This window comes from Branchiostoma floridae, chromosome 2 (assembly GCF_000003815.2).
Source record: "Branchiostoma floridae strain S238N-H82 chromosome 2, Bfl_VNyyK, whole genome shotgun sequence".
Lineage (NCBI taxonomy): Eukaryota > Metazoa > Chordata > Leptocardii > Amphioxiformes > Branchiostomatidae > Branchiostoma > Branchiostoma floridae.
In genome coordinates this window covers 6,433,262-6,460,407 of record NC_049980.1, presented here as the reverse complement: position 1 = coordinate 6,460,407, position 27,146 = coordinate 6,433,262, and the positions used below count along the sequence as shown (strand labels likewise).

The 27,146-nt window shown below is 39.6% G+C and overlaps 2 protein-coding genes across 2 annotated transcripts in view; one reads left to right on the top strand and one right to left on the bottom strand.

Annotated features, from left to right (window-relative positions):
• The window catches only part of LOC118410199 (cyclin-dependent kinase 7-like), a 43,833-nt gene that overhangs the window by 13,506 nt on the left and 3,181 nt on the right, over positions 1–27,146 (bottom strand). Inside the window, exons 6-11 of the mRNA XM_035811749.1 lie at positions 26,988–27,098; positions 26,423–26,541; positions 25,813–25,912; positions 24,986–25,072; positions 15,736–15,885; positions 8,044–8,194 (exon numbers count right to left, since the gene is read on the bottom strand). Coding sequence (XP_035667642.1) covers positions 8,044–8,194; positions 15,736–15,885; positions 24,986–25,072; positions 25,813–25,912; positions 26,423–26,541; positions 26,988–27,098 — 718 coding nt within the window. The remainder of the gene's footprint in view (positions 1–8,043; positions 8,195–15,735; positions 15,886–24,985; positions 25,073–25,812; positions 25,913–26,422; positions 26,542–26,987; positions 27,099–27,146) is intronic.
• On the top strand, positions 21,349–24,388 carry LOC118410220. The gene is made up of 2 exons (XM_035811782.1): positions 21,349–21,611; positions 22,663–24,388. Coding segments are annotated over exons 1-2 (393 nt in total). The 5' UTR covers positions 21,349–21,609; the 3' UTR covers positions 23,054–24,388.

Below are 27,146 nucleotides of genomic sequence, written 5' to 3'. Positions count from 1 at the left end.
CGAACTACATGTATTGCGAGCGGGCCGAGTGCGTCACGGTCGAAAATCTAATACCGGATTCGGATGTTAGAATTGCTGTTGTTACAATTTTTGGTTCGAGAACACAACATTTTCTCAACTTCTGGAGAATTTCATACCAAAACATGATTGTGTTTTCTCAGGTGAGTATGACATAAATGAAGTACAACATGGTGTATTCCGCATCACCCTCGGTCCAAGCCCTCCCACGGGTCGGATCACCCTCCGGCCTTCGGGCGATCCTTCCAGCGGTCGGGCTTGTACCTCGGGTGATACGGAATACACCGTGTTGTATTCTACACATAATATCAGTGGTACAGCTGAGATATATTCAACTTCAAATGGCACTCCATTTTCACACCTCTGCTCTGTTCCCTTGCCAATACTCTTAAAGAAAATGTTTCTGTCTTATTTCAACTTCTCACAAGTACCCCTCCCCAGGGCCTTACCCAAACAGCCAGCAGGTGCATGTGTGTTAGTCCTGCAGGGGTAAGGTTCAGAGGAAGTTCCATAGTCATGAGAAGTGGACCCTGTGTGGTGAGTGATCCAGCACAGGCCCAAGACAGCTCCAGAAACTACAGTGATGCACAGATCAAGCCTACACAATTTGATTAATCGGTTCTCGAAACAGCGCTGTTATTTCGCCATTAAGGAAAAAAAAAAACATCACACCTTATATTCAGAAAATCTTTAGTTTCAAATTTACTATGAAGCCATTTGACAACTTTCCAGTTCAATATATTGGCCTACATTAGGGGTGGTTTTCTTTTTGGACCGGTTAAGAAAAACTCAGAGGACCAGGTTTTAGACCGATTAGAAAATAAAAAACAGATTACACAAATGTACCAGCTGGGGTTATGTATAAGGCGCTTACAACATTGGTACATTTACATGTATCATTGCAGTGAATTTTACTACATGAAGCACTACTGTAACAGTAACTGTACATAAAAATTGTACTTTTCATAATTTTCAATTAACAGTTACACTTCTTGGACCATGGTAGTGTTTGTTTGCTTTATGCAAGCTGAAAATTTATCATTCCTTGAATGTGTTTTATGAGTCCTTATCTTTATTCCGGACTTTTGGCAAATTTAGAGGAAAAATTTTCAATTGCTCACATTTTTTTATAGAAAAATTTGAGAATCAACTAATCAAACTGGTGTGGTTTCAGAGTGTTATTGTAGGAATATGACTACACTTGCAGACATTCCTGTGATGACCATGGTCAGATGGGGTCACTAGTAGTACTAGTATCAGAGGGCATGTGCAATATGATTGTAGAATTGCATGTGATAACTGACATATTCCAGGCCAAAAAACAAACTTTCTGCACACAATTCTGAAAACCTCACTAAAAAAGGTACAAAGTATTCTTCAAGAACAAAAATGGAAAAAAAGGTACATGTAGATCTAGTCTTTCTACAATAAGTACACTGGGCATGGCGACATCCTGATTCTATTTAGTAGGTGGGTAGAGGTTGGGGGAAAATGGACAAATTTGATCATGGGCCCCCTTGTGGCTTTCTAAGGTACTGCAAGGGAACTTCTGCTTCTGTGTTCTAGACATGCTGTGATCATGAATTTTGAGTGGTAGATAGCTATTAGGGGAAAATGTAAGACATGCTTTAAGTTTGGGCCCCAAGAACTCAACAAGGTGCACAAGTCATATTGAGGCCACACCGATTTAATTTCTTGGTTCACAGATTCGCTCGCTCCTATTTTTTTGGGAAAAAAATAAAAATAAAAATTACCACTCAGCAAATTTTCACCATTGATGAAACCATTCACCAACTTTCTGGTGTAGCAAATTGGCCTTTATATTATAAGCTCCTTAAAGTGTGGGTACAGGTGCTGTTACTTTACAAAAATAGTGTTTTTGTACTTTTTTCAAGCTGAAAACTTTTTTTCTTTATGTTTTGGATTAGCCGTTACCTTTACCCCAACCATTTTACAATTTTTATTTTTATTTCGCCCTCTCGCTCCATATTTTTTATGAAAAAATCCGTGAACCAAGAAATTAAATTGGTGTGGCCTGATGGATAGTCATGGCTTCAGTATGTTTTACATTGTATTTGATGAAATTTTTCATGTTTTAATGCCGAAGATTAAAATGCTTCTAAACTCACAGCAGGCGTAAACGTAGCACATGGCCAAGTGCACTTTGTACAAATACGTACTTGAGGAAATTGTGGTCATGTTCAGGTTATGGCCACACTGCCAAGCTGTTATTAAGAAGCGAGAAGAAGTTGAACCTGTACATACATTGTACTAGTAGTAGTAGTACTAGTATACTTTAGACTTTGTAGTTCCAGTCATGTAGCACAGTTTACACAGATTGTACTTAGAATCACTAGGAGATGTACCCTATTCACCTTCACCTGTACTTAGCTTGTTAGAAAGCAGAAATGTACAATAAAGGTCTTCATTCAATGTTATTGGTGTAAACATGGGGCACGTGACAGGATGTTTTGGGCAGGGTAACACCAACATCATTACCCACAAAAGTTGTTTCCAAAACCCTCACTAAAGACAGACCTCTTCCGGTGTAATTGCAACTGTTGTATTTTTCTCTGATAAATTTGTTACCTCTTATAATTTGTCCTATCTTATTTTTTTATTTACAACTCTAACTTTTCTGTTCGGTAAGTAAAACAAGTGCTGATGCAAATTATCATCGCAGGACCCTACATGTACATATACATGTACATACACAGTATGACTGTAAGATACATGTACATGTATATATAATTCTAATAATGATACCTGTATCAACTCACTGTCTGTAACATTAACTGTTAACAGTCCCACTTCCATCAGATTGTGTCCAAGAAAAAAACTCATCAGTAAGGCAATACAAATTTGTCCTGAATTTCTTTTATCAATTATCTATAGGTGTTTATCCCGCACCAATTCTACAAACCTCTCCAAGTACATTGTAGTGTGTAATATATTGTTCAGCATAATATATATCCATGGATTTAGAATTTCATATTTCTGCACTCTCTTCTTGGATGACCGAATTAGGTCCAGCAAACTGGTGTCCAACAGGTAGACACATAGTATCATGTACAATTGTACCTGTACCAGGTTCTGCACTAAGCTGCCTATGCACAATGTACATTGTATGCAGGTGGCATTTCCAGGCCTGAACCAATCCACTTGTCACCTCCAGTTATCGCTAACAATGTGTGTCTCTTCAAACCTAACCATCCTGAAGGGTCTACAGTCTAGCATCCTTCCACATGTTTACACTATTGAGCCCCCTGTCCTCCCCGGGGCACGTTTCCCCTGACCCCCCAGGGTAGGGATTACACGCCCTGGCTACTGTACACCTGATCAAAGCCCAGTGCTGACAGGAGGGGAGCCCAACAGAGGAAGGGATACCCTTGGCTTTGCCTGGCTTTATTCTCCTCTGGGGAAAGATAAGATGCAGTCTGAAGACTCCCTTGTGGACGGTAGGAAGCTTTGAACATCTTAACTGTGGAGCTGGTGTGAAATCTGTTACAGAAGGATGTCTACATGGTTTAAGTCAGATAGCTAATTGGTGCAGGTGTATCATGTAAGGGTCAAGAGGAGGTAAAGGTAGTCCTGTACTAGGCTGTAGCATTTTTGAGGCATGTAGGAGTAGTGGGTTGTTATCTACTGTGTCTAAGGCACAGTATTGGAAGACAGAGCCCAAAACTCTCCTTCCAGCACCTTTTATTTTGTACCTTGAAGTTCCCAACCAAAGACAGGTACCTATTTTTACACCTGGGTGGAGTGAGGAAAGTCGTGTAAAATGCCTTTCCAAAGGGCACAACATTTGTGGCATGTCAGGGGATTCGTACCCAGTACCTCTGGATCCTGGGAAACCATCTGATAACGTACATGTACAAAATGTACATGGTATTAGAACCGGATGTTTTGCTGCAGTACCTTAACAAGCCGCTAGGAGGCCCAAAATCTAATCATATTGAGGTCACATGAAGACCTTCCCACATAAGAAATATGACAAAAATCCATCTATGCCTTCTCCAGTTATGCTGTCCATCTACGAACATATAAAAAGTGCTACCAAAAACAATGACCTTCTGTCAAAGGTAAATTATACAATTTCGTACCTTTCTGTACATGTAGAATAATACTATTAGGTAAACTATTTCAGTAGGTAAAGTTTCAAATGTGCTCTGTCTAGAGAGAGACACACAGACCAAGGAATGAACCTGGGACTAGAAAGATTCATGGACAGTTTAGTCTATAGAGTCAGTGGATTGTCAGGTTTAAACGGAGCCCTCTATAGCCTGTACCTAACCCTGCTACTGGATACAGGATCAAAGTCAAGTGTTGACGGGTACATCAAAGGGAGGAAAGATAATCATTACAGCACACAGTCCTGAACTACAGACACTTGTATATACTGTCGGGAAAACAGTCAACCTGTTAAGGGCCAGGGCTCAAAATACGTTTTACTGCATGCATTGAAAATTACCTGCACCAGACAAACTTTACCTGCACCACTCTAGAATGTAGGAAGTATGGATTATACTAAAATTGTTCAGGAACCATTGCTATTTTTTTCTTTTATACTTTATAGGTGGTAACAGTCAATGCAACTAATAGCAATCCACATACACCTTCATCATATGTTATTTATGTATAAAACCCAGTACATGGACTAGTGCAGGTTAGGTGCAGGTAGACACCAGAAATACCTGCACAGCTCCAATTTTACCTGCACTAACCTGCATAATGCAGGTAGTATTTCGAGCCCTGGGGGCATACACATGTAACTCCAACAGCATAGGGCATGAAATGCAACCACAACAGTTACCCTAGACAGGTACCTCAGGTAGAATTGCAGGGCTATTACTTAGTTAAAAAAACTGTATAGCGGCTTCGATAAGGCACAAGTTTTCAACTAAGCACACTGGGTCATCACACACTACTCTTTTCGATAAGTGTGTTGGGTTCTTTTACATACAAACGTTTGACAATTAGCTCCACTACAAATGGGGCCACTGGCTTTACATCACCAACTGAAATGACAAAATTAATCCAGTCCCTTCTATCATGCCCAAACTGAGTCGACCCTATAGGATCAAACTTGAACCCACAGATCCACAGAAAATGATCTCACGGCTATAGTTCCAGAGTCAAGGCTGCTAACCAACGGACTCACTGCATCGTAGCAGTTTGTGCAGGGGTGGGTACCGGTACAGAAAATTCAGGTCCAGGTCCAGTTCAGGTCCAGGTCCGGTTCAGGTCCGGTTCAGGACCTGATTCAGTATGTGAAAACTTGTGAATGGACGATACTCAAATTAATGGTCCATTTTGCTACATAGAAATCTGATTTGTGTAGACTAGTATTCGACTCCCACTGGCGTTTTAAAAATCCTAAAAGGCTAACTACCTCTGTACTATTGACCTCTGTGTTCACCTACATCATGTATCATAAAATGTACATTAAAAAAATGCTGACTTCTAAGCAGGGAAAACAGTATGAACCATTTGAACATAATAAAATCAATTCTATTATTAAAATCAAAGAACCCAGTGGCACATATTATAGAAGAAGTGGGTAAATTCATCTTCTACTGCCTAAAAAGAAGAGGTCAAACCCAACAAAACCGGTAATGTACACCTAAGTAGCACAACATACATGTAGTCATAGAATGTAGTTCTTAACACCTTTTATTGTTTGTTTCTATTTTCCTTATTATACGTGTTGTTTGTACCTACAATTAGCCCTCCGACATGAACTTGCAATAAAACATTCATAATGTCTTAGGTTTGATCCATATGACTTGAGAATCGAACCCAAGACCTGTCGGTCGAATGCAGGGAAAACACTCTGAAACTGCCTGAGAAAGACAAGCTGCTGGTGTGTGAAAACTTGAAAGAGAAACTCTCGTTAAAGGTTGTTGTTTGAGGGGGGATTAGTTCTGCATGAGGACAGGGGAGTAAAGAAGAGAGGCATGGCATGGTCAGGGTGTTTGGTGAGGAAACAAAAGAAGGGTTATGCTAAGGGCTTTAAAGTCAAGGTAAGTTTGTACAGGACTGTTGACAGGAGTTTTGAGGACTTGCAGCATTGGAAACACTGTTCTTTAACCTTAACCCTGCTGCCTAACCTCATAACCAGTACATATAATGGTGCCAAATGGCTACCTTAGTACGCTGAGGGTTAAAGAGAAACAAGCCTGTCTCCACACATATAGATTAGTGAGAACAAACAAAGTATGAACAACACTTTTTTTTTAAAGAGTCAACCATATGCAACTGCGCAACACTTTGTTTCAAAATTAATAGAATTATGCAGAAGTGCATGCATATGCCTACAAACATGTATACACATGCATGTATGTTGCAACAAATCTGTCCTAAATACTTCTCAACAAAGCTCAATATCGTGTACCTGTGGACGGTACATGTATCATTTTCTACTAGGGTAAAATTGGGCTTTTATATAAAAGTTCAAGTGTATCTGTACTTGCACATGTTGCAAATAGCATCCACATACATGTACTACATGTATAATACATGTACATCTCCATTGTATATTGAAGTTGACAACTGCAGCTCTTGGGGGCTATGCATTTTGGAGTTTGTTTAACCTTACTGGCAAACAAATGGATTGTGTGGTACAAAATAAAGCAATAAAATGAGTAAACCGGAACCACATGTGGACACAAGTCTTTCTGTGGTGCCAGCGCTGTAGTACACATGTTAAAGTGTGAAGTACAAACACACCTGCGGTCGACACATGGCCTGCTTCTAACACTACAGAACTGTTTCATGGTGTAAAAGTGCCCCCTAGCGTAGCAAGAAAGAACAGCAAGCACAAGAAATGCTGTTTTCTAAGAAAAGCTGACTCAGAGGGTATTCAAAAATATCTAGAAGCAAATATGATATCCAGGAAGTTGTCCAACTCTATTATGGTTGACCTCTGCAGTATACATATTGTACATATTGTTCGAAAATAAACATGTATGGGGGGGGGGGGCGCAATCTTCTTCTTCTTTAATTGGTAGAACTCAAAGTGTAATGCTTGACACCAACCATACATTGTATACTTATTCATTGCTTTTTTTTTATAAAACAAACTAACACTTTAAGACCCACCGGATGATTGTAACAAGATATTAGAGATTCACATACAATGATGTTGTTAGCCTTTATTTTTTAGTAAGTAGAATTTTAAGATTTTCTATAACCATATTTCTAGTTGTAGTTTGTAGTGATGAAAGTCACGGTACATTTTGTTGTGTCAATAGAGCTTTTTCTTCTTCATAGTTCTGCATAATGAATATTCTTTCATATCATGTACAATGTAAGCTCGTCTACAAATGGATGTTGATGGTAAAGTAATCATAGCAGGGCTCAAAATACGTTTTTCTGCATACCTGCACTGGTGCAGGGAACATTGAAAATTACCTGCACCAGACAAATTCTACCTGCACCACTCTGAATGTAGGAAGTATGGATTATACTAAAATTGTTCAGGAACCATTTGCTATTTTTCTTTTATACTTTATAGGTGGTAACAGTCAATGCAATTAATAGTAATCCACATACACCTTCACCATATAATATTTATGTATAAAACCCAGTACAAGGACCAGTGCAGGTTAGGTGCACTGGTACAAATGTAGACACCAGAAATACCTGCACAGCACCAATTTTGCATGCACCAACCTGCATGTGCAGGTAGTACATGTATTTCGAGCCCTGCATAGTTATGTAAGTACAATGATAAACTTTCTTCCAATGCAAAGGTATACACAGATCATGCAATATTGATCCTGAAGAAGGCAACCGTAGTTGTTGAAAATTTGATCCGTGTATACACTTGTGTTGGAAGAATTGGGCTACTCTTTGATATATCTACAATGTACATTGTACATTTTATATATAGCTGAATAAGAATAGAGAAAAGCGAAAGAAAGTTAAAGATGGAGTTGAGTTTTGTGCTTGGTGAGAGATGAGAAGACAGCAGATAGAAGAGGTGCCTTATTGAAGTTGTTGACAGCGACTTCAGTCACGTACTTGGGTCACTGTCGGCCGGTAGCTTCCTCTTCACCCCGACTTTGACCTTGTGGTCTTCCATGAGGATCTCTGCAGATGTTCCGGATGGGAGGGGAAGCTGGGGGTTGGGTGTCGGACCCGGCTTGTTGCTGAAATATGGCATCTGTAGGGCCTGGAAACGAACCACAAATACTAGTATTAGGACGTAACCATAAGATTTACAACGTATATCTACAACAGCCCTATAAATGTGGCAACATCGCTTCTGCAATCAGAAACATATAACTTAATATGTGATTTAACAATTTCTCTGCTGCACATGTTACACATAGACATGTATACAGTATAGTGTCCATACAACCTGCACTGTCCATACCATCTGAAGGGTCGTAATGAATAATAATGAAACTCAATGATTAGCCTACCTCACGTTTGTAACACTATATCAAAGACTTGTTATCTTGTTATGTTAATTAGGATCCTAAGTCTAATTCTATACACCTACAATGTATTTTGTACTTTGTGTTACAGTAATAGTTGTTGCCATACATTGTACCATGTACAAATGTCGTGCAATAAAGTTTATCTTATGCTGCTGTACCGTAACAATGCACATGATGTGTTCGACGGTAACCTCAGAGTTGCAAACTACATTTCAGGGACATCCATGAGTGGCAGCAAGGAATCGTATTGAGCATTCAAACGTAAAATTCTTCAATGTATGAAAGCAGCATATCACTGTTGCTGCATAAGAAATAGATTCATTTGCTGGCAGCTTCACTAACGTCACCCCTTACATTCCGAACATACATCCTGTCAACAAGACCGGCAATGAGGGAATATTTCTTATGAAAAGGGGAAAAACCAATTAAGAGGGCTGCAGGCTCTACACAATAGCTGTTGTGTTGGTCTAGCAAATGTTATGTAGTCATGGCAACAGTAGGGACCAATCAAATCAAAGCATTTAGAAATATGACATCATAGGAAACTTTATCCAAACTAGAAAAGCAAAATGTTTTAGAAAATGCTGGGCGTTTTCCACCCTGGGCCAGTAAGATGCCTTTTATGAAACCAAAACAGGTTTTGCTAAGATCTCATTCTCAAACCTTAAATTACCAAAAAGAATTATACAGGTTTTGCTATCGCAAATCTAAAATTACAAAATATAGTTTTAACAGCAAGTATTTTGTTCAAATTTGCCCTCACAGCTAATATGCTGATGTCACCAGCAGTTCTAACCTCTGGTTGCTTCATAACAGAAGAAGAAGATGTAATATATTAAGGAAAGAAGAACAGCACGCCAGCAAAACTATTAGGGAAACATGAAATGTAATACAGTAACTGTAAAATTTAATGCAGAAATGTTTGCGGTGGTTTTATGTTCGTGCTTTTCGCATTGGCCACTTCACCGCGAATCTAAAACCACCGCGAACATTTTTTTTGTGACAGTAAGAGGCTACAGTGCATGGTGCTATCGCGAACTTAAAATCACCGCGAAAAGTTATTTTCCCCTCTACCGCAAAATTAAATCTCATGAACTTAAAGGCATTTACAGTAAGTGATCTACAACTTGGATAGAAAGGCCATGTAATTATAAGGACTTGGTAAAACACATCTTCATATGTAGTAAATTAATACAATATTGTATTAAGACTCCATGGCTTGATAAAATCATCAAATATTCTGAGGGACACCAACCCATCACTCCTGTGGATGCATGACATATGCACCCTATTAATCACGCAATTATTGCATTATTTTTACAGCTTTAAAACTTCTGTGGCAAAGGAAAGCTGTGTCTTTACATCCAAAGATGTGACATGTTATAGAGATATTAATAATAAAAGATTCCAACTGAAGGACACAAATGACGTATTACAATTTGCATTTAATAATTCTTCTCATATTTGCCACCTGCACGCTGACATGGTTGGCAGTGCAGGCATATTTCTTGGATGAGAGAAAAGGTTAAAACCAATTGGCAGACTTCAATAGGATAACAACTGGAGGCTTGCTATTATCATGTACCCATGGTAACAGCTCACGTAAGTCTCACTGAGTAAGTGCTGTCGCGCCGTTCCGCGCTCTCACGCAGAATCAAACCCGTCACGATCAGGTGTGGACGCATCGTCGCTCCTGCCTTCCAATCTGGCCACAAACTCAACCAGAGTCGTCCACAAATCAGGAATCTCACAACCTGCCTCAGACTGCAGACGACCACCACCATGTTCAACAACAGCTCTGACTCATGGATGCTCCCTGAGGAGACATCTGCTCCTGAGTTTGTAGACTTGCCATCCTGCTACAAGTGGCATCTACAGAACAATACCGCATCCATCGCACAAGCTGACGAAGCCTGCTCCATGCACGAGGACCTTGTGAGACTGGGAACAGGGAGTAGCATTGTCTTCTTGCTGATAGGACTTACCACAATTATCACCAATGCTGTTGTGATCTTGGGAATCATGAGTAAAAAAGAACTGCGCAAACCCATCTACTTCTTCCTGGCGAATCTGGCAATGTCAGATGTCTTTGCAGGCATTGGACTCCTGTATCGCACAGTAGGTCATGTTGGACACAATAGAATGTATGACTTTACAGTGACTTACCTAACCTTCATCATGTTCAGTCAGTTGACTTCTGGATCAGCCCTATCTCTATTGTCTATAAATAGCTATGTTGGTGTAAAGTATCCCATATGGTTCCACATCCATGCTGACAGTGCCAACGTGCGTGCAGGTGTAGCTATGACTGTTATGTGGATTGTTTTCTCCTTGTTTGCCTTCTCTCCCAGTATGGGCTGGAACTGTCTCCATATGGAGACCCTGAACACCAGTACCTGCACTTATTACTTTCCCGAGGCCTATATCATCATGTGTAGTTGTATATCGTTATTGATGTGCATAGTCATCTTGTTCACAAATATAAGTGTGTATGTAGCAATCAGGGAACGAGAAAAGAGAAGGCTTGAACAGGCAGGGGTCCCCCCGGGGGCACAAAATGGTCCTGTACAAAACATGGGGGGTAATCAGCCAAACAATGCTGCACAAGAGGAGGCACTGAGGAAATATGAAGCAAGGATGTACAAGTCCAGGACTGTGATGATTTATGTAGTTGTGGCTTTTGTCGTCTGGCTGTTACCGCTCCCGATGATGGCAGTGTGCATTAGTCACGCAAACACGTGCGCTCGGTGGATTGGTCGGGATATATTATATTCATTCTTTACTTTGAACTCGCTCATTAACCCCATAGCAACACTCATCCGCACGGAGGAGTTAAGAGATGCAATCTGGCAAAAAATGACAGGCATCCATCAGAAACTTGTCACCGTGATGCGAGGAAACCGTGTGGACCCACAGGGAGACCAAGCTGGAACAGGAGGTCCCCCAAATCTACAGCAAGGTTCTGCACATGGGGAGGGACAAAACACACCAGGTCTAGCTCCAGTTGATTAGCCTCAAGTGGGAAACCAACACCACATCATTTTTGACGCCCACGGAACGGCAGGGCCAGAGGATTCGCACAGAGGGCCAGGAAGCGGAGATCTTGCCATGGTGGACATAGACTGAAATGAACTGACTTTGAACCGCTGAACAAACAATATCTGTACATATTATACCTGCTGAATCTGAAACAGCACAACCAAGATGGCAAGTACTGTTACATTGTATTGAAGTCAATTTCCATGATTTATTTGTGGTGTCAATGATGGAAAATTAGTTCTATATGCCATCTAACTGTTGAATATAAGTATTACTAAATATAAAACAATGCACTGTACAATCTAAATTGTTTGCATTAATTTTGTACAATAAAATGTAGCATTATTGTTGCCTTTATGAATATGACTATGAATAAAGAATTGTTGAATCTCCTAAGGCACCATTGAAGTTTATGCTTGGTTGTAATCCACAAACAAATAAGAGTTCAGAGACCTCATACCTCCATGAGATATTTAAACTAGAGTTCCACGAACACATACATTTGCCAAATAAACCAGGTTTGTTGTGTAGAATGATGTTTGTAGACAAAAATGTGTTACTCATTACATTTTATTTCATATGCCTGGAGTTGGTTCATAAAAATTTGCCATTGATTATACTAATTAGATCCCTATTTACATAATTAACATCAAATTGCATCAAGTATCACTTGAGCTATCAGCATTTCAAAAATCATGATCCTTTCATCCCTTCTTGACTTATTCTCTTTCAAAGTCTGAAACTAAACTGGCTCCTGCAATTCATGATCAAGAAACAATGTTAGGGGACCCAAACATACACCTCTGCCATCTTTCTCAGTTACATGTGTGACAAGTTTGAAAGTCCTATCACGGAATGCAGTGGATTTATCAACTTTCCTCATTGATTATGCAAATTAGCTGTTAATTTGCATAATCAGTATCTCGTTATATAAGTTTTCACTTAGGCTATCTACATATCACTTTCTCAGATACAAATGTGACAAGTTTGAAAGTCCTATAATGGATGCAGTGGATTTACAAAATATCCTCATTAATTATGCAAATTAGCTGTCGATTTGCATAATTAGAATTTATCATGTAAGTCTTCCCTTTTGCTATCTACATACCAAAAATCATGATGATCCATCAACACGTTCATATTTTCTCATTGATTATGTAAATGAGGCTGTCATTTGCATAATTAATATGCATTGACATTTCTCTCTTTCTCATCTACATACAGTATGTGACAAGCTTGAAAGTCCAATCATGAAATGCAGTGGATTTAGAAACTTTCCTCATTGATTATGTAAATTAGCTGATGATTTGCATAATTAGTATTCCACTATTAGTACATTGTTACTTGGGCTATCTACATACCAAAAATCATGACGATCCATCAACACATTCTCGAGTTATTCTCGTCCAAAGTTTGAAAGGAAATCGGCAGCTGCAGTTCCATACATACAGCACTTACTCTCTGCCCCAAGGGCTTTCCACCACTCAAAAATCACAACCACAGCATGTCCAGAACACGAGATATCAAAAATTGAGATTCCGCTGCAGTGCCTTAGCGAGTCGCTTGGGGGCAGCGCATTATGGAACTTGACCTTCGTTTTCCCGACCCCTACCCACCTACCAAATATTATCGGGATCCATCCAAGATTTCTTGAGTTATGCTGTTAACACACACACAGACACACAACCACACAGACACACAGACTCACAAGCCAAAAACATAACCTTAGCCGTTCTGGCAAAGGTAATTAGAGCTTTTCTCAATTTTCTACAAATGTCTTTCATATTTACATAATCCATACATGGTGCCATTCATGTTTAAATTTAAACTTACTTGTGTCAAAAGTATGTAATTCCCATTATGCAACCATTAGGAATTATGGCATTTTGTTTTTTCGATCAATTATGCAAATGAGACATTATTTTCATAATAAGTATCTGTTACTTTTTGCACATGCCCTTAACTACGTATGTGACATGTTTTGAAGTCTTGTAAATGGAAAACAGTGAGATTAGTCATACAAATTTGCATAATCTATATCAGATCAATGTTTCTTTCTTCGTAATCTATAAAGTCACATATTTGAATAGTGCTATCATGTAAGGCATTGAGTTTACAAGATTTCGTAATCAATCAACTTTCATCATGATTTACATAATCCTCATTTTAAAAAGTCAATCATAAACTACATCTATCTTCATAACAAAAACAGTTGAAGGCTGGGAGGTTAAGAAATGGCCCAAAGCAACACAGGTGTTTAAACAAGATCACAGGGCAAATATTACCCAAATAACCTAGTGCTATAAAGACAGCAGAGTCCGTACCCCCAGTAGTGTTCGTACCCCCAGTAGTGTCCGTACACCCAGTAGTGTCAGTAACCACAGTACAGTAGTGTCCGTACCCCCAGTAGTGTCCGTACCCCCAGTAGTGTCCGTACACCCAGTAGTGTCAGTAACCACAGTACAGTAGTGTCCGTACCCCCAGTAGTGTCCGTACACCCAGTAGTGTCAGTAACCACAGTACAGTAGTGTCCGTACACCCAGTAGTGTTCGTACCCCCAGTAGTGTCCGTACACCCAGTAGTGTCAGTAACCACAGTACAGTAGTGTCCGTACCCCCAGTAGTGTCCGTACACCCAGTAGTGTCAGTAACCACAGTACAGTAGTGTCCGTACACCCAGTAGTGTTCGTACACCCAGTAGTGTTCGTACCCCCAGTAGTGTCCGTACACCCAGTAGTGTCAGTAACCACAGTACAGTAGTGTCCGTACCCCCAGTAGTGTTCGTACACCCAGTAGTGTTCGTACACCCAGTAGTGTCCGTACACCCAGTAGTATCAGTAACCACAGTAGTGTCAGTAACCACAGTACAGTAGTGTCCGTACCCCCAGTAGTGTCCGTACACCCAGTAGTGTCAATAACCACAGTACAGTAGTGTCCGTACCCCCAGTAGTGTTCGTACCCCCAGTAGTGTTTGTACCCCCAGTAGTGTTCGTACACCCAGTAGTGTCAGTAACCACAGTACAGTAGTGTCAGTAACCACAGTACAGTAGTGTCAGTAACCACAGTACAGTAGTGTCCGTACTCCCAGTAGTGTCCGTACACCCAGTAGTGTCAGTAACCACAGTACAGTAGTGTCCGTACCCCCGGTAGTGTCCGTACCCCCAGTAGTGTTTGTACCCCCAGTAGTGTCCGTACACCCAGTAGTGTCCGTACACCCAGTAGTGTCAGTAACCACAGTACAGTAGTGTCCGTACCCCCAGTAGTGTCCGTACTCCCTTTAGTGTCCGTACCCCCAGTATTGTCTGTATCCCCTGTAGTGTCCATACCCCCAGTAGTGTCCGTACCCCCAGTAGTGTCCATGACCACAGTAGTGTCCGTGACCATAGTAGTGTCCGTACCCCCAGGGCAGTAGTGTCCGTAACCACAGTAGTGTCCATACCCCCAGTAGTGTCCGTACCCCCAGCAGTGTCCGTATCCCAATAGTGTCCGTACCCCCAGTAGTGTCCTTACCTTGAGTAGTGTCCGTACCTCCAGAAGTGTCCGTACCCTGAGCAGTCTCCGTCCCCACAATTGTGTCTGTAACACTAGTTGTGCCCAACCCCCTATAATGTCCATAACCCATGAAGTATATATATATACTATTAGGTGTAATACAATTGTATCTCTGTACATGTGAGAAGTTAAGACACTGACCTGAGAACAGTTATATCTCTGTGAGGGGTTGAGACACTGACCTGAGAACAGTAAGTGTTATATCTCTGTGAGGGGTTGAGACACTGACCTGAGAACAGTTATATCTCTGTGAGGGGTTGAGACACTGACCTGAGAACAGTTATATCTCTGTGAGGGGTTGAGACACTGACCTGAGAACAGTTATATCTCTGTGAGGGGTTGAGACACTGATCTGAGAACAGTTATATCTCTGTGAGGGGTTGAGACACTGATCTGAGAACAGTTATATCTCTGTGAGGGGTTGAGACACTGATCTGAGAACAGTTATATCTCTGTGAGGGGTTGAGACACTGACCTGAGAACAGTTATATCTCTGTGAGGGGTTGAGACACTGACCTGAGAACAGTTATATCTCTGTGAGGGGTTGAGACACTGACCTGAGAACAGTTATATCTCTGTGAGGGGTTGAGACACTGACCTGAGAACAGTTATATCTCTGTGAGGGGTTGAGACACTGACCTGAGAACAGTTATATCTCTGTGAGGGGTTGAGACACTGACCTGAGAACAGTTGTATCTCTGTGAGGGGTTGAGACACAGCAGTTTCCCCAGCAGTGAGATCAGGTCGTCAGCCGCTGCAGTGAAGATGTCTTTCAGGGGTGTACCTGGGAACTGCTTGTACTCAATGTAGTCTGGAAGGGACTTCATGCCCTGGAAAGTGCAATAAAAATAGACATAGTAACGCTATACAATTATACATTATAAGACCTGAATATCAGCCGAACATTTAAAAAAGCTGGCTAATTTAGGCATGGAGGGGATCAGACATTAACATTGTTGTGAACTTTAAAAGTAACAATTATGATAATAACCTATATGTACCTAACTACTTTGTATAAAAAATGATGCTGGGACATTTGGAACATTATGTTATACACTTGAACTGTTGTTTGATTGTATTGGAAATTTAGGAAAAGACTACTGCAGGCCAACCTCCATTCTCAGTCAATTTTCTTCAAAATTTTGAAATCTTGACATTCTAAAACATTTTTTTCCACAGATTAAAGATAGCTGATTATGCCCTATGTAAGCAGGCATACAGGCCTCCCAAACCATTCCAAAAGAAAGTATAGGAACACATCATCTCCAGCTGAGATACTGTCAAACTCAACGTAATTATGACATTTGGGCTTACATATTGGTGTACATTAATCCAGATGGGAGAGAGATCTACACTTCTTGATAGATATAACAGTTCTATCATTTAAATGATATAACATATCCATGACAGTTGACTGTTGAATTGTTAAATCATCTCCCATCTGTGACCAGTAAAAGTGTTGATCTGTGTTTGCTGGATTTAACTGGAACTCTCATTAAAAGTTGTGATAAGTAGTTTGGCCTTTCACTTCCTGTTAAACTGATTTGTCCCAAAATACAAAGATCCAGGAAAAAACATACTGCAAAATATGGAAACTTTTGCCATGGTTTCATGTTCACAGTTTTTGCGGTATAGCCCAATCACTGCAAACTTGAAACTGCCACAAAAATTCCTGTTCTGTCTCCTGCCTGCTTATTCCTTGCTATAACAGACCACTGCATGAGGGTCTGCATGGGGAAAATGCTTCACACTAAATTTAGCACACCTACATTTTACTCTAAAACAAAGGAAGGCAATTATGCAAAATTTGATCACGTTGCTACGAATTACGTCAATAAGACGGCTTTCCATATGAGGAAAGAAAATACATGAAGGCTGCCTACACCTTTTGGAAAACAGCATGCAGACCCTCCTATGACTGTGACTACTCCAGGTTATGGGTGACTGACACATTATGTAAACATGTACACAGAGGAAGACAGGGCATGTCCACATGTTTGTGTGGCAGACACTTCCAGACAAGTGGGCTTCCTTCCTCCATTTAAACCAAAGGAAATGAAGAGAAGACTAACAAGTAACATTCTTGTATTCGTGGTCGAACCATTTTTCCCTTGTCGTTACTGTATACGAAGTCAAACAGGGCCTGCTTTTCTTTCCTTGAGTTTTCTTACACATAAAGACACTGCAGTCTTCTTTTGATTTCATTCTCATTCAAAAATTCCATTCTTGCTGAGATTTATGTGTGTGTGTGTGTGAAAAAAACGGTCTTTTGAAAAGAAAAAGAATAAACTATACAGTATTTGCTACTATAAAAAGGGATTAACTCTATTGTTCTTGTACATAAAAATACATTAAGATATCATTATGTGTAGAACATTTGGCAGATTTATTCCTTTACATACTTTCCATAATTTTTAACGTCCTCAAGTATTGTATCTGTGGACTTCCTTTGATCTCATTCGAACATTCTACCATTAATAATTTTGCTTAATTCTTTATGTGTAAACATACATATATGTTCATGTAGTCATATCAGGGATAAACAAGTCCACTAGCCCTATTGTCCAGGGCAAGTGAAAGTGCTGTTTGGGCAAGTGCATGTCCTACCCCACTTGTCCGATCGGGCAAGTAAGATTTTCCATTGATTTTAGTGCAATTTTGATATACTTGTTACTTTTTACAGTCATGATATCAAGCGATTGTCTACAGAGAATTCCAATGGTGGAAGTGAAAATGCCTATACTAGTAACAGTGACATTTGAATTTTGGGCAAGTGAAAAATTGGTTCGGGCAAGTACATTTTTTATGTGCTTGCCCGATAGGACAAGTGGACTTTAGAAAACTTGTTCAACCCTGCATATGAAATGAAAAAGACAGATTTTAAAATCACCAGAAAATGCTTAAGAAACTAGAAAGGCCGACATTTGCTTAAGAGCAAATACAGCATATTTCAGCCATACCCCTTCCCACGCAACATTGGACTGTTCCAAATCACCCCTGCGCAAAAATGGAACATCCTCTTAACAGTACATTATCCCCCAAAGTGGACTGGTATTGTGAATTGATTCCAGGTAAAAACAGAGCTTGCTTCTATTTTTCAGAAAATGACAATAATCACACCTTCCATTCAGAAAATTTTCATCATGACTGAAAATTGTTGAATGACTTCATGTAATGTCATTAACAATTTTCAGTACGATAACTAGGTGTAAGTTTAAAAAAGTATAAGCTCCTTGTGATGTGGGTACATTTATTATTGCAGTGAACTTTTTTTATTTAAGTAGGGCATACGATTTAATAATTATCAAGCAGGTGCATGTACTGTAGGAGCGTTTGTTTTCTTCAAGCTGTAAAACTGTTTTACTTTGTATGCAATTAGCCATCGAGCCTATTCTTATTTTAGTTTAACAACTTCCTGCCAGACCCGGAAGATACAATTGAACCCTGTTCGAGGATTTATTTTCGTCTGTCTGGTCAGTCTGTTCATACCCTGGCGCTGAGAGTGTTTTATTGGGCTGAAACTCTGGCAGTTTAAAGTTACTTACAATTTAAATGTTCAAAGTTTATGTCAAACAACAACAGCACTAGGAAATGTGGCCACTATAGACAGGTGGTCACTATAGAGAAAATGCTGATCTATTGACTAGGAGCCATACGTTAAACATGATTTCAGTACACTGATCATTAATCATATAAACATTGCACAGGTAAGCCAATTGTTTAGATGTACAATTAAGTTCAAATAATTCTGAAGAGAAATATTGATGAGAAAATAATCATTCTCGCCACTGTCTAACTTATAATTACGTATGAAAACTAAACGCAGATTTTCTAACTAACGCACCTTTCGCCGACTTCATCAAAGGACCGCCGGCTATCAATCAAACACGGCTGTTGATTAGACTTTGAGTTTCAAACAGTCATGTGCTGTGTGCCAGTTGACAGCGAACTTCATGCTACGTGATGTTTTACATTGCTTGGACCTTCTTTCCTACAGCGGTGCTTCTACAAAATATTTAGACTGTAACACTGAGTCCCACATGTTTTATAGAATAGAATTTGACGCAGAACAGCGTTTTTTGCTGGGTATTTTTCTTGAAACATGTCCGTGGGAATATCAGCGAGGCGGCGACGTAGGGATATCAGACCGTCAACAAAAGTCGCACGGCGGCTAACGGCGCAGCGAAGATACTAGCGCTATAAATAAGCGCTTCAACTAAGGATGGCAACCCGTACAATATTTTTGTATACTGTTGAGCTAAGTAAAGTTTGTTGTTTTTGAGGTTTTAGTTGTCTTTGAAGCTTTGACCCGAAATATTTTAAAGTCAAACTGCTGAAGAGAAGTAAGTGACTGCTGCGATTATCGTAGATATGGCCCTAAAAAAACTGATAAAAGAAGCCTTCTCAATAGTCTAAAATGCAAGAGCTTCCGGGGGGCTTCGCCCACCTGGGTCCCCCCCACAGTGGCCCTGCCCCTGGACCCCGCCAGGGACATTCGGCGGCCCCCGGACCCCTGTCCGACGCTTTGAAAAAATCCTGGCGAGAAGTCTGTACGGCCTGAGTCTTCAAGTTAACGTATTGTGTGGTCCCGCTTATGAATATTAATTAGCCTTCGCTTTCCTCTTCGCTGATTGGCTGAACCATTAATTGAATTAACTCTTCCTGCCGGCTAGACGCAGGTGCAGATGTCGGCTCTGTGGGGTGAACGTCCGAAAGGTCATGGCATGGAGAACGAAAGAAAACCAATTCCCCCTCAAAAAAGTGCTGTAATTAAGCCTTTTACAGTACTTTATGCCAAAAATTTTACTTGGATCATTTTACCAACTATCTTATGCCTATCTATACCAAATGTTACTCATACCAGGGTACAGGGTTGCAAAATATACCGTTATAAGACCGTCAACAACAGTCGCACGGAGCTAACAGCGCAGCGAAAATACCATCGCTAGCGTTTCAACTTCGGATAACAAGTTATAAGTACTGTTGAACTCAGTAACATTAAAGTTTGTTTTTAGTTGCCTTTGACGGTTTGACCTGAAATAGTGTTACGCTAAACTCCTGAAGAGAAGTTAAGTGACTGCTGCGATTATCATAGATATGCCCCTAAGAACTGATACAATATAAAGCCTTCTGAATAGTCTAAAATGCGAGAGCCTTAGGCGGGCTTCGCTCCCCCTGGCGGGAACACTGCTATATACGGGATCATGAGGCCCTGCTTATGAATATCAATTAGCCTTTGGCCTCCTCTTCGCTGATTGGCTAGGTCTTTGATTCAATTAACTCTCCGGCTGACGCGCACAGGTGTGGCTCTGTGCGGGGTCACGGAAGGTCACGTCAGGAGGCCAAATTTCCCCTCAGAAAAGTGCCAAAATTAATCATTTTAAAGTTGTTTACGTCAAAAATTTTACTTGAATCTTGTTACCAAGTATCTAATGCCTATCTATACCAAATTTCAGGTCATTTAATTGTAATACCAGGGTACAGGAGCCAAAAGTGTCCTTTTTTGGTCAAAAATTGGCCAAAAATCGCAAAAATAAGCATTTTGTTGCACTGTACACCAAAAGTGTTATTGAATTTATATGAAGGGATTATCAAGGCACATCTGTGTCAAATTTCAGCTCATTCGGTTGCAATACCAAGGTACAGGAGCCAAAAGTGTCCTTTTTTGGTCAAAAATTGGTAAAAAAAATCGCAAAAATAAGCATTTTGTTGTACTGTACACCAAAAGTGTTATTGAATTTATATTGGGGCATTATCAAGGCACATCTCTGTCAAATTTCAGCTCATTTGGTTGTAATACCAGGGTACAGGGGCCAAAAGTGTCCTTTTTTGGTCAAAAATTGGTAAAAAAATCGCAAAAATAAGCATTTGTTGTACTGTACACCAAAAGTGTTATCGAATTTATATGGGGGCATTATCAAGGCACATCTCTGTCAAATTTCAGCTCATTTGGTTGTAATACCAGGGTACAGGGGCCAAAATATACAGTTTTGGTCTAAAATTGACCAAAAAATCTCAATAAAATCATTTTAGAGGTAGATATGAAAAAACTGAGAAAAAAGCATCAAGGTATTGGCCCATTCTACCCCTGTGCCAAATTTCAGGTCATTCGGTCCAGGAATGGCGGAGATGAATCACTTTGAAGATTTGACAGGAGAAAGAAAGAAAGAAAGAAAGAAAGAAACATTACGAATACAATATATTTCACCATACTATGTATGGCTGAAATATAAAAAAGCTTTAAGGGATCATCATGTTTTCTGTTCTGGTAAAAAATGTATTATGAAGCAGAGGAAGTGAATTTTTTCCCATGGCTAAATATATTTGAAAACAAGGTGTTCGCTGTAGCATTTAACACATTAGGAAAGGGAAGGTCAATATGGCATGGTGACCCCCACTGGTTGTGATGGTTTGACCCCTTGACCCTGGGGTTATTTGCTGAGGAAATGATGGGAAAACAAGGCTGTGTGGTCAAGTCAGGCACAGCCAGAAGCTGGCAAACCATTCCTGGACTTCACACGTCTTACTCAAGGGCTCCAGAGTGACCAGTGAAAATGTATGTATCCAATCCTTTTGCTAGTCTACTTTATACAGTCTATAGCCAAAGGTTATTAGAACATTCCAATGCTGTACATACTATAGTTTTATGTTGTTCAGTGTTCACACACACATACAATTGTACACATACACAATGACCTACAAGTTGTACAACATTCAGTTAGTTGCTCATGGTCTTGAATGTTTTTCTCACTAGTCCCATAGAATAATGAGTTTTCCATATTGCAAGTGCTGATTCAGGAATTATTAAAGCAATTTAACTAGAATCAGCATTTAGCTTTAAAATACTTTGAAAATTAAGAAGTTATGAAGGTTAAAATCAAATGGTACTTTTGAGAAACTGATTGACAACTTTTACATCAGAAGTTGATACTCCTGTTTGTAACAAGATTCTAGACTTCAAACTCAAAGTGCCATATCAAAAAGTAGCTATTGCCTATGTGTCAAGTGGCCTTAGGCAACATTATGCTACCCTGGTATACAATGTATACAATGTACACACAGTTCATTGGCCTTTATCTCTTTCTTGTCATTATCTGTATCAGTTTTGTGAGTGTACAGTCAATCACACTACCGGGAATGGTAGTAGTCCTTTAGATGGGATGCTAAGCCGTGGTCTACCGTAATCATTTATGCTTGTCAAAAAAGTTAGGGGAATTTTGATGGATTTAACTGGAACCAGAACCTTTCAAAGAGTGTAATGTAGCATCTGCCTTCTCTGCCATGACTAGTAGAAGAACAGCTCTTAAGTAAGAGAGCAAAAGTGGATTGATATCACTTTCAAATGTGTACAAGTGACCACCTCTGTATACTGACCATCTGTTCAATGTGACCACTTTTTGGTAGTCCCTTAGAAAATGTTTCCTACTGATACAAGCATTACAAGTCCTGTCTACATGTATATATATATAATAATATATATATATATATATATTATCTAAGTGACAACTTGTCCACATTTTGTCAGTTCCCTGAGTGGCCTTTTTGGGCAGGTTTGTCCCTCAGCAATTTACAACAAGCAATGAAATACTCTTTCTTCCCCCACTCAGGCCATCCACAGTGTTGTACGTACTTCCTCCCATCAACCTCAACAACAACATCATTCCTCAAGTAGAGGTTACCAAGGAGACCGCATCCAACATTCCAACTCCTCCTCCCCTCATCACTCGAACCGACCCACAAGTCACCTACATCACCAAAGCTGTGTACCAGCTACCGAAGAGGTTCATAGACGCCGTCAGGGTGGGATACTCGCCGAGACCGAGATCGTACGCCGCCGCCGTGACGTGTTTCGGGGCAGCGACCAGAAAGAGTTACCGAAGCGAGGTCGTGTGCGAGCCGAGGAAAATGAAAAAGTTTGCATCGGCCATCATCGTGAACCCCAAGAGGCTGACTAAGTCGTACATAACTACTGTCAAACATACGGTACAGGACAAGTGAGGAGATTTTAACGCATTGGGACAAGCGTGGGGAAAGCTATAACTTAACGATAAGAACATCTAGTACATAAAAACTGTATAACAAAATTTAACGTCAACATGTGTCAAATCATATTGCCTAAATCTTGTTTAACAATTTTTCAATTTTTTAAAATTATGGTTAGGTATTGTAAAGTCTGCATAGATTAGGAGTTATGTTTTCGTTAAGTTTCTGGTAAAATAGACATTTCGAAATATTTTTGTACTACATATATGAAGCTTGTTCTACATGTACATGTACATAAGCTTAAGGTTCTAGATTCAAATACCTGATTTTCATTGATGTACTGCATTATATTCTTTCTTTGTTGGTTGGTTGTGATAAAAGTACTAGTACATGCGTGTAAAAAAGTCATGATGTGACAATGTGCTTGTTGGTTTGTGGGCAGATTTTGGACAGAAATAGGCAAAAAGTGGTTGGATTTTGAGAGAGATTTATAGATTATACATAGAGTTGTGTAGAAGTTGTGGCGAAAAGAATTTGAAAGTAAACTGCTTAGGGTAATTATAATAAGAATGTATAGGCAACTAGGGTTGCTCAGGAGGAAATTTGACAATGCTAGGAGTGTTGGCAATTGGAAAGTGAAGGTGTGTGTACAATACTGTACGGTTCCAACAGAAAAATATCTGTAATTTTTTGTGTCTTCCAGGTATGAAAACAAATTAATAATCATGGGCAAAATGCCCATCAGGCCACACCAATCTTTTACCTTGGTTCTTGGACACTTTAAAGTAACAATTTTAGACGTAAACAAGAAACTTAGTAAGTTATTGCATCTTACTCATTATGTCCATTCAGTCCCCGAAACTGTGTTCACCAAGGTACAAACTCGGATATAAACTTTATTCTAAAAATACAAGAACCAACAAATAATATTGGTATGGCCTAAAATGAAAAGAAAAAGAGCTAGAACAGATGAGAGAGTTTCTATTGGTAAGAAAAAGCTGTGAGATTCCTGAAATGATGGGAGTTGGTACACAGCAAGTAAACTGGTGGCTCCAGAACATGTGTACTACCAACTGGTCTCTAAACAACAGAGAGGTGACAAGTCAATTTGCTTTTGTTCCTGTTGGGGAAGGAATGGATGGAATGTTGCTGTAACAAATAGAGTGATCTACTGTCTAGTTCTTTCGTCGTGATTGTGATCCAAGTACAGCTCTCCATTTGTACACCAGTATACAATGTATTTGTGTTATATTCTAGCCTTAAGGATGACCAATACAATATACACATAGTTCTTGACTAAAACTGTTTATATCAAATGTAGCAAATAAATTATAGGCTAAGACTAAGAGATACTAATGTTTTCATGGTGTTTTCTGTTGTGTATAAGTCAATTCTACATTGTTTTACATACCGTAAATGTTGAAAGTTTTGCAGTGCTTTAACGTTTGTGGTCTTTGTGGTTTCCTTTTCACCTCAAGCATAAAAACTAAAATGCTTAAGCTTGTTCTGCTTTCTGCCCAACAGGGTTGAACAAGTTTTCTAAAATCCACTTGTCCTATCGGGCAAGCACATAAAAAATGTACTTGCCCGAATCAATTTTTCACTTGCCCAAAATTCAAATGTCACTGTTACTAGTATATGCATTTTCACTTCCAGCAATGGAATTCTCTGTAGACAATTGCTTGATGTCATGACTGTAAAAAGTAACAAGTATATCAAAATTGCACTAAAATCAATGGAAAAATCTTACTTGCCCGATCGGACAAGTGGGGTAGGACATGCACTTGCCTGAACAGCACTTTCACTTGCCCTGGACAATAGGGCTAGTGGACTTGTTTATCCCTGCCCAAATACCTGCTTGATTCAACTATAAGACAAAAAAACATGGAAAACACTCCATTTTCTACCTACTATGAAATAAATCCCCGTGAACTTTAGAGTACTCACAGGCCAGGTGTCCTCAGAGGGAGTTCCCAGCGCCTGAAAAATCTTGCTAAGTTGGTCGATGTCTGAGTCCCCAGGAAGGAAAGGAACCTTCAAGGAAAGAGGAAAGTACAACTTTCAAATCTTCCAATATCAAAACTAGCATGTTATCAAAATTGAGATGTTTGCGATGGGATTTTCCAAATCTGTAATCTGAAAGGTGGTGTCCACCAGTGATTTAGTTTAGGAAACGGTGTACCGGTACAAAACCGTTTTTTCTTATTGGACCGGTCCGGAAAAACTGGACCTGAAAAAATTGCGTGGACCAGATGTTGGTCCTATTTGAAAAGAACAGGTTATATCATATGATAACGAATTCACACGTTTTAAGGGCTTATCCGTTGAAGAAAATAACAAGAGCGAAGTAGAGTAGAGCCTATAGTCATTTCTACCAAGTTTTACAGACAATCGAACAGGGGCAGATAGCCTTATAGGATTTTAAAAGACCAGTGAGTGTCGAATACACAAAACAGATTTCTTTGTAGTTTGAAATTTTGATTATCGTCCATTCACATGTTTTCACAGTCATACTGAATCAGGTCCAGGTTATTTTCCTCTGGACCTGAACCGAACCTGGACCTGAATTTTCTGTACCGGTATCCACCCCTAGTGTACAGTGTAGGTACATACTAGTAGCCCTCAAAAAGTTCATGTCTAGGTAATCCCCTGAAATGTATTGATTTTTGCTATAAAAGTACATGTGGGTTTGGTGCCTTGAGGACAAGTTCATCTCACAATGTTCACAAAAATCTGCATCTTATAATAAGTTATATGTCTATATCTGTCCTCACCCTGAGCAGGAGTTCAGCCAGTATACAGCCCACCGCCCACATGTCCACTCCTGTACCGTATATTCTAGCTCCATACAGCAGCTCGGGGGCTCGATACCACCTGTATAATGTACGTATAAGTTGTATGTACATGTAGATCCTATGCTGATGAAAATATGACTAATATTGCAATTAAAGATATACATACCTTACATAACAAAATTCTTTGTACACAGCCAACTGTTTTTTCAACTGACGTTTTGGTGACTGTCTGTCACCTTACTCAGGGTTCAAATTGTACTGCAGCTATAGGTGTCATTGCTAACAGATGCCATTCCAAATGTAGAGTAAATATACCAGTAATACAGTCCTTTACGTCTGTAAAATGTGAAAAATGCATATTATTGTGAAAAATGCATATTAACTCATTGTGAAAAATGCTCATTGTGAAAAATGCATATTAACTATCTTTATGTAGATATAGCACCTACATGTATAACATCAATCTTATGATGGTTTTCGGATTTTGTCGAGTATTACTGAATCGTAGTGAACAAAGACAGAAATATAAAAACAGAAGGTCATGGCAAATTTTGATATGGAAATTTTAAAATATCTGACTGGTACTAACCTAGTGACCACCTGGTGTGTATAGACCCTGTTTGGGCTGCCAAATGTTTTGGCCAAACCAAAATCTGTGATCTTCAGAATTCCCTGGCTGTTCACCAGGAGATTGTTGGGCTTCAAGTCCTAAGTCAATAGAGAAAAGACAAGACAAGAAAAAAGCTTTAATTGGAATAATGGTGTACAGTACATGGTCAATGTCCCAGAAGTTGAGAAAATAGTGACAACAGCAATTCCAAGGTCTAAATCCAGTTTTCCAATTTTCAACCATGCATTTCAGTTATTAAGTTTTATTTAAATGTACTATTATATCAATAGAGTTTAGGCTATAGTCCACAAGAAAAAAAATCTAAAAAGAGAAGATACATGTAATCCCTACCTACTGACCCAAATTTTCCAGGACTGAAACAGGAAACACAACATTTTTCCTAGTAAAGCAGGCTATACTTAAAGCCCACTTTATGTTCATTTGTCTATCCAACCAAATGAATCTATTATAAGATACAAAATAAGATGAAGATACAGAATGTATGCAGACACAGACAAATGTAACAGGAGAGATGGTTCTTTACCCTGTGTAATATCCAGTTGTTGTGCAGATATTCCAGCCCCTCTAATGTCATGATGGCGTAAGCCTTAATGTGTGGTCCTGTCATCACAATGCTGGTGTCCTTAGTAACAACCTTAAGAACATCAAAGGAAGGTATGGTAAGGCTGAAAACTTTGTTTTG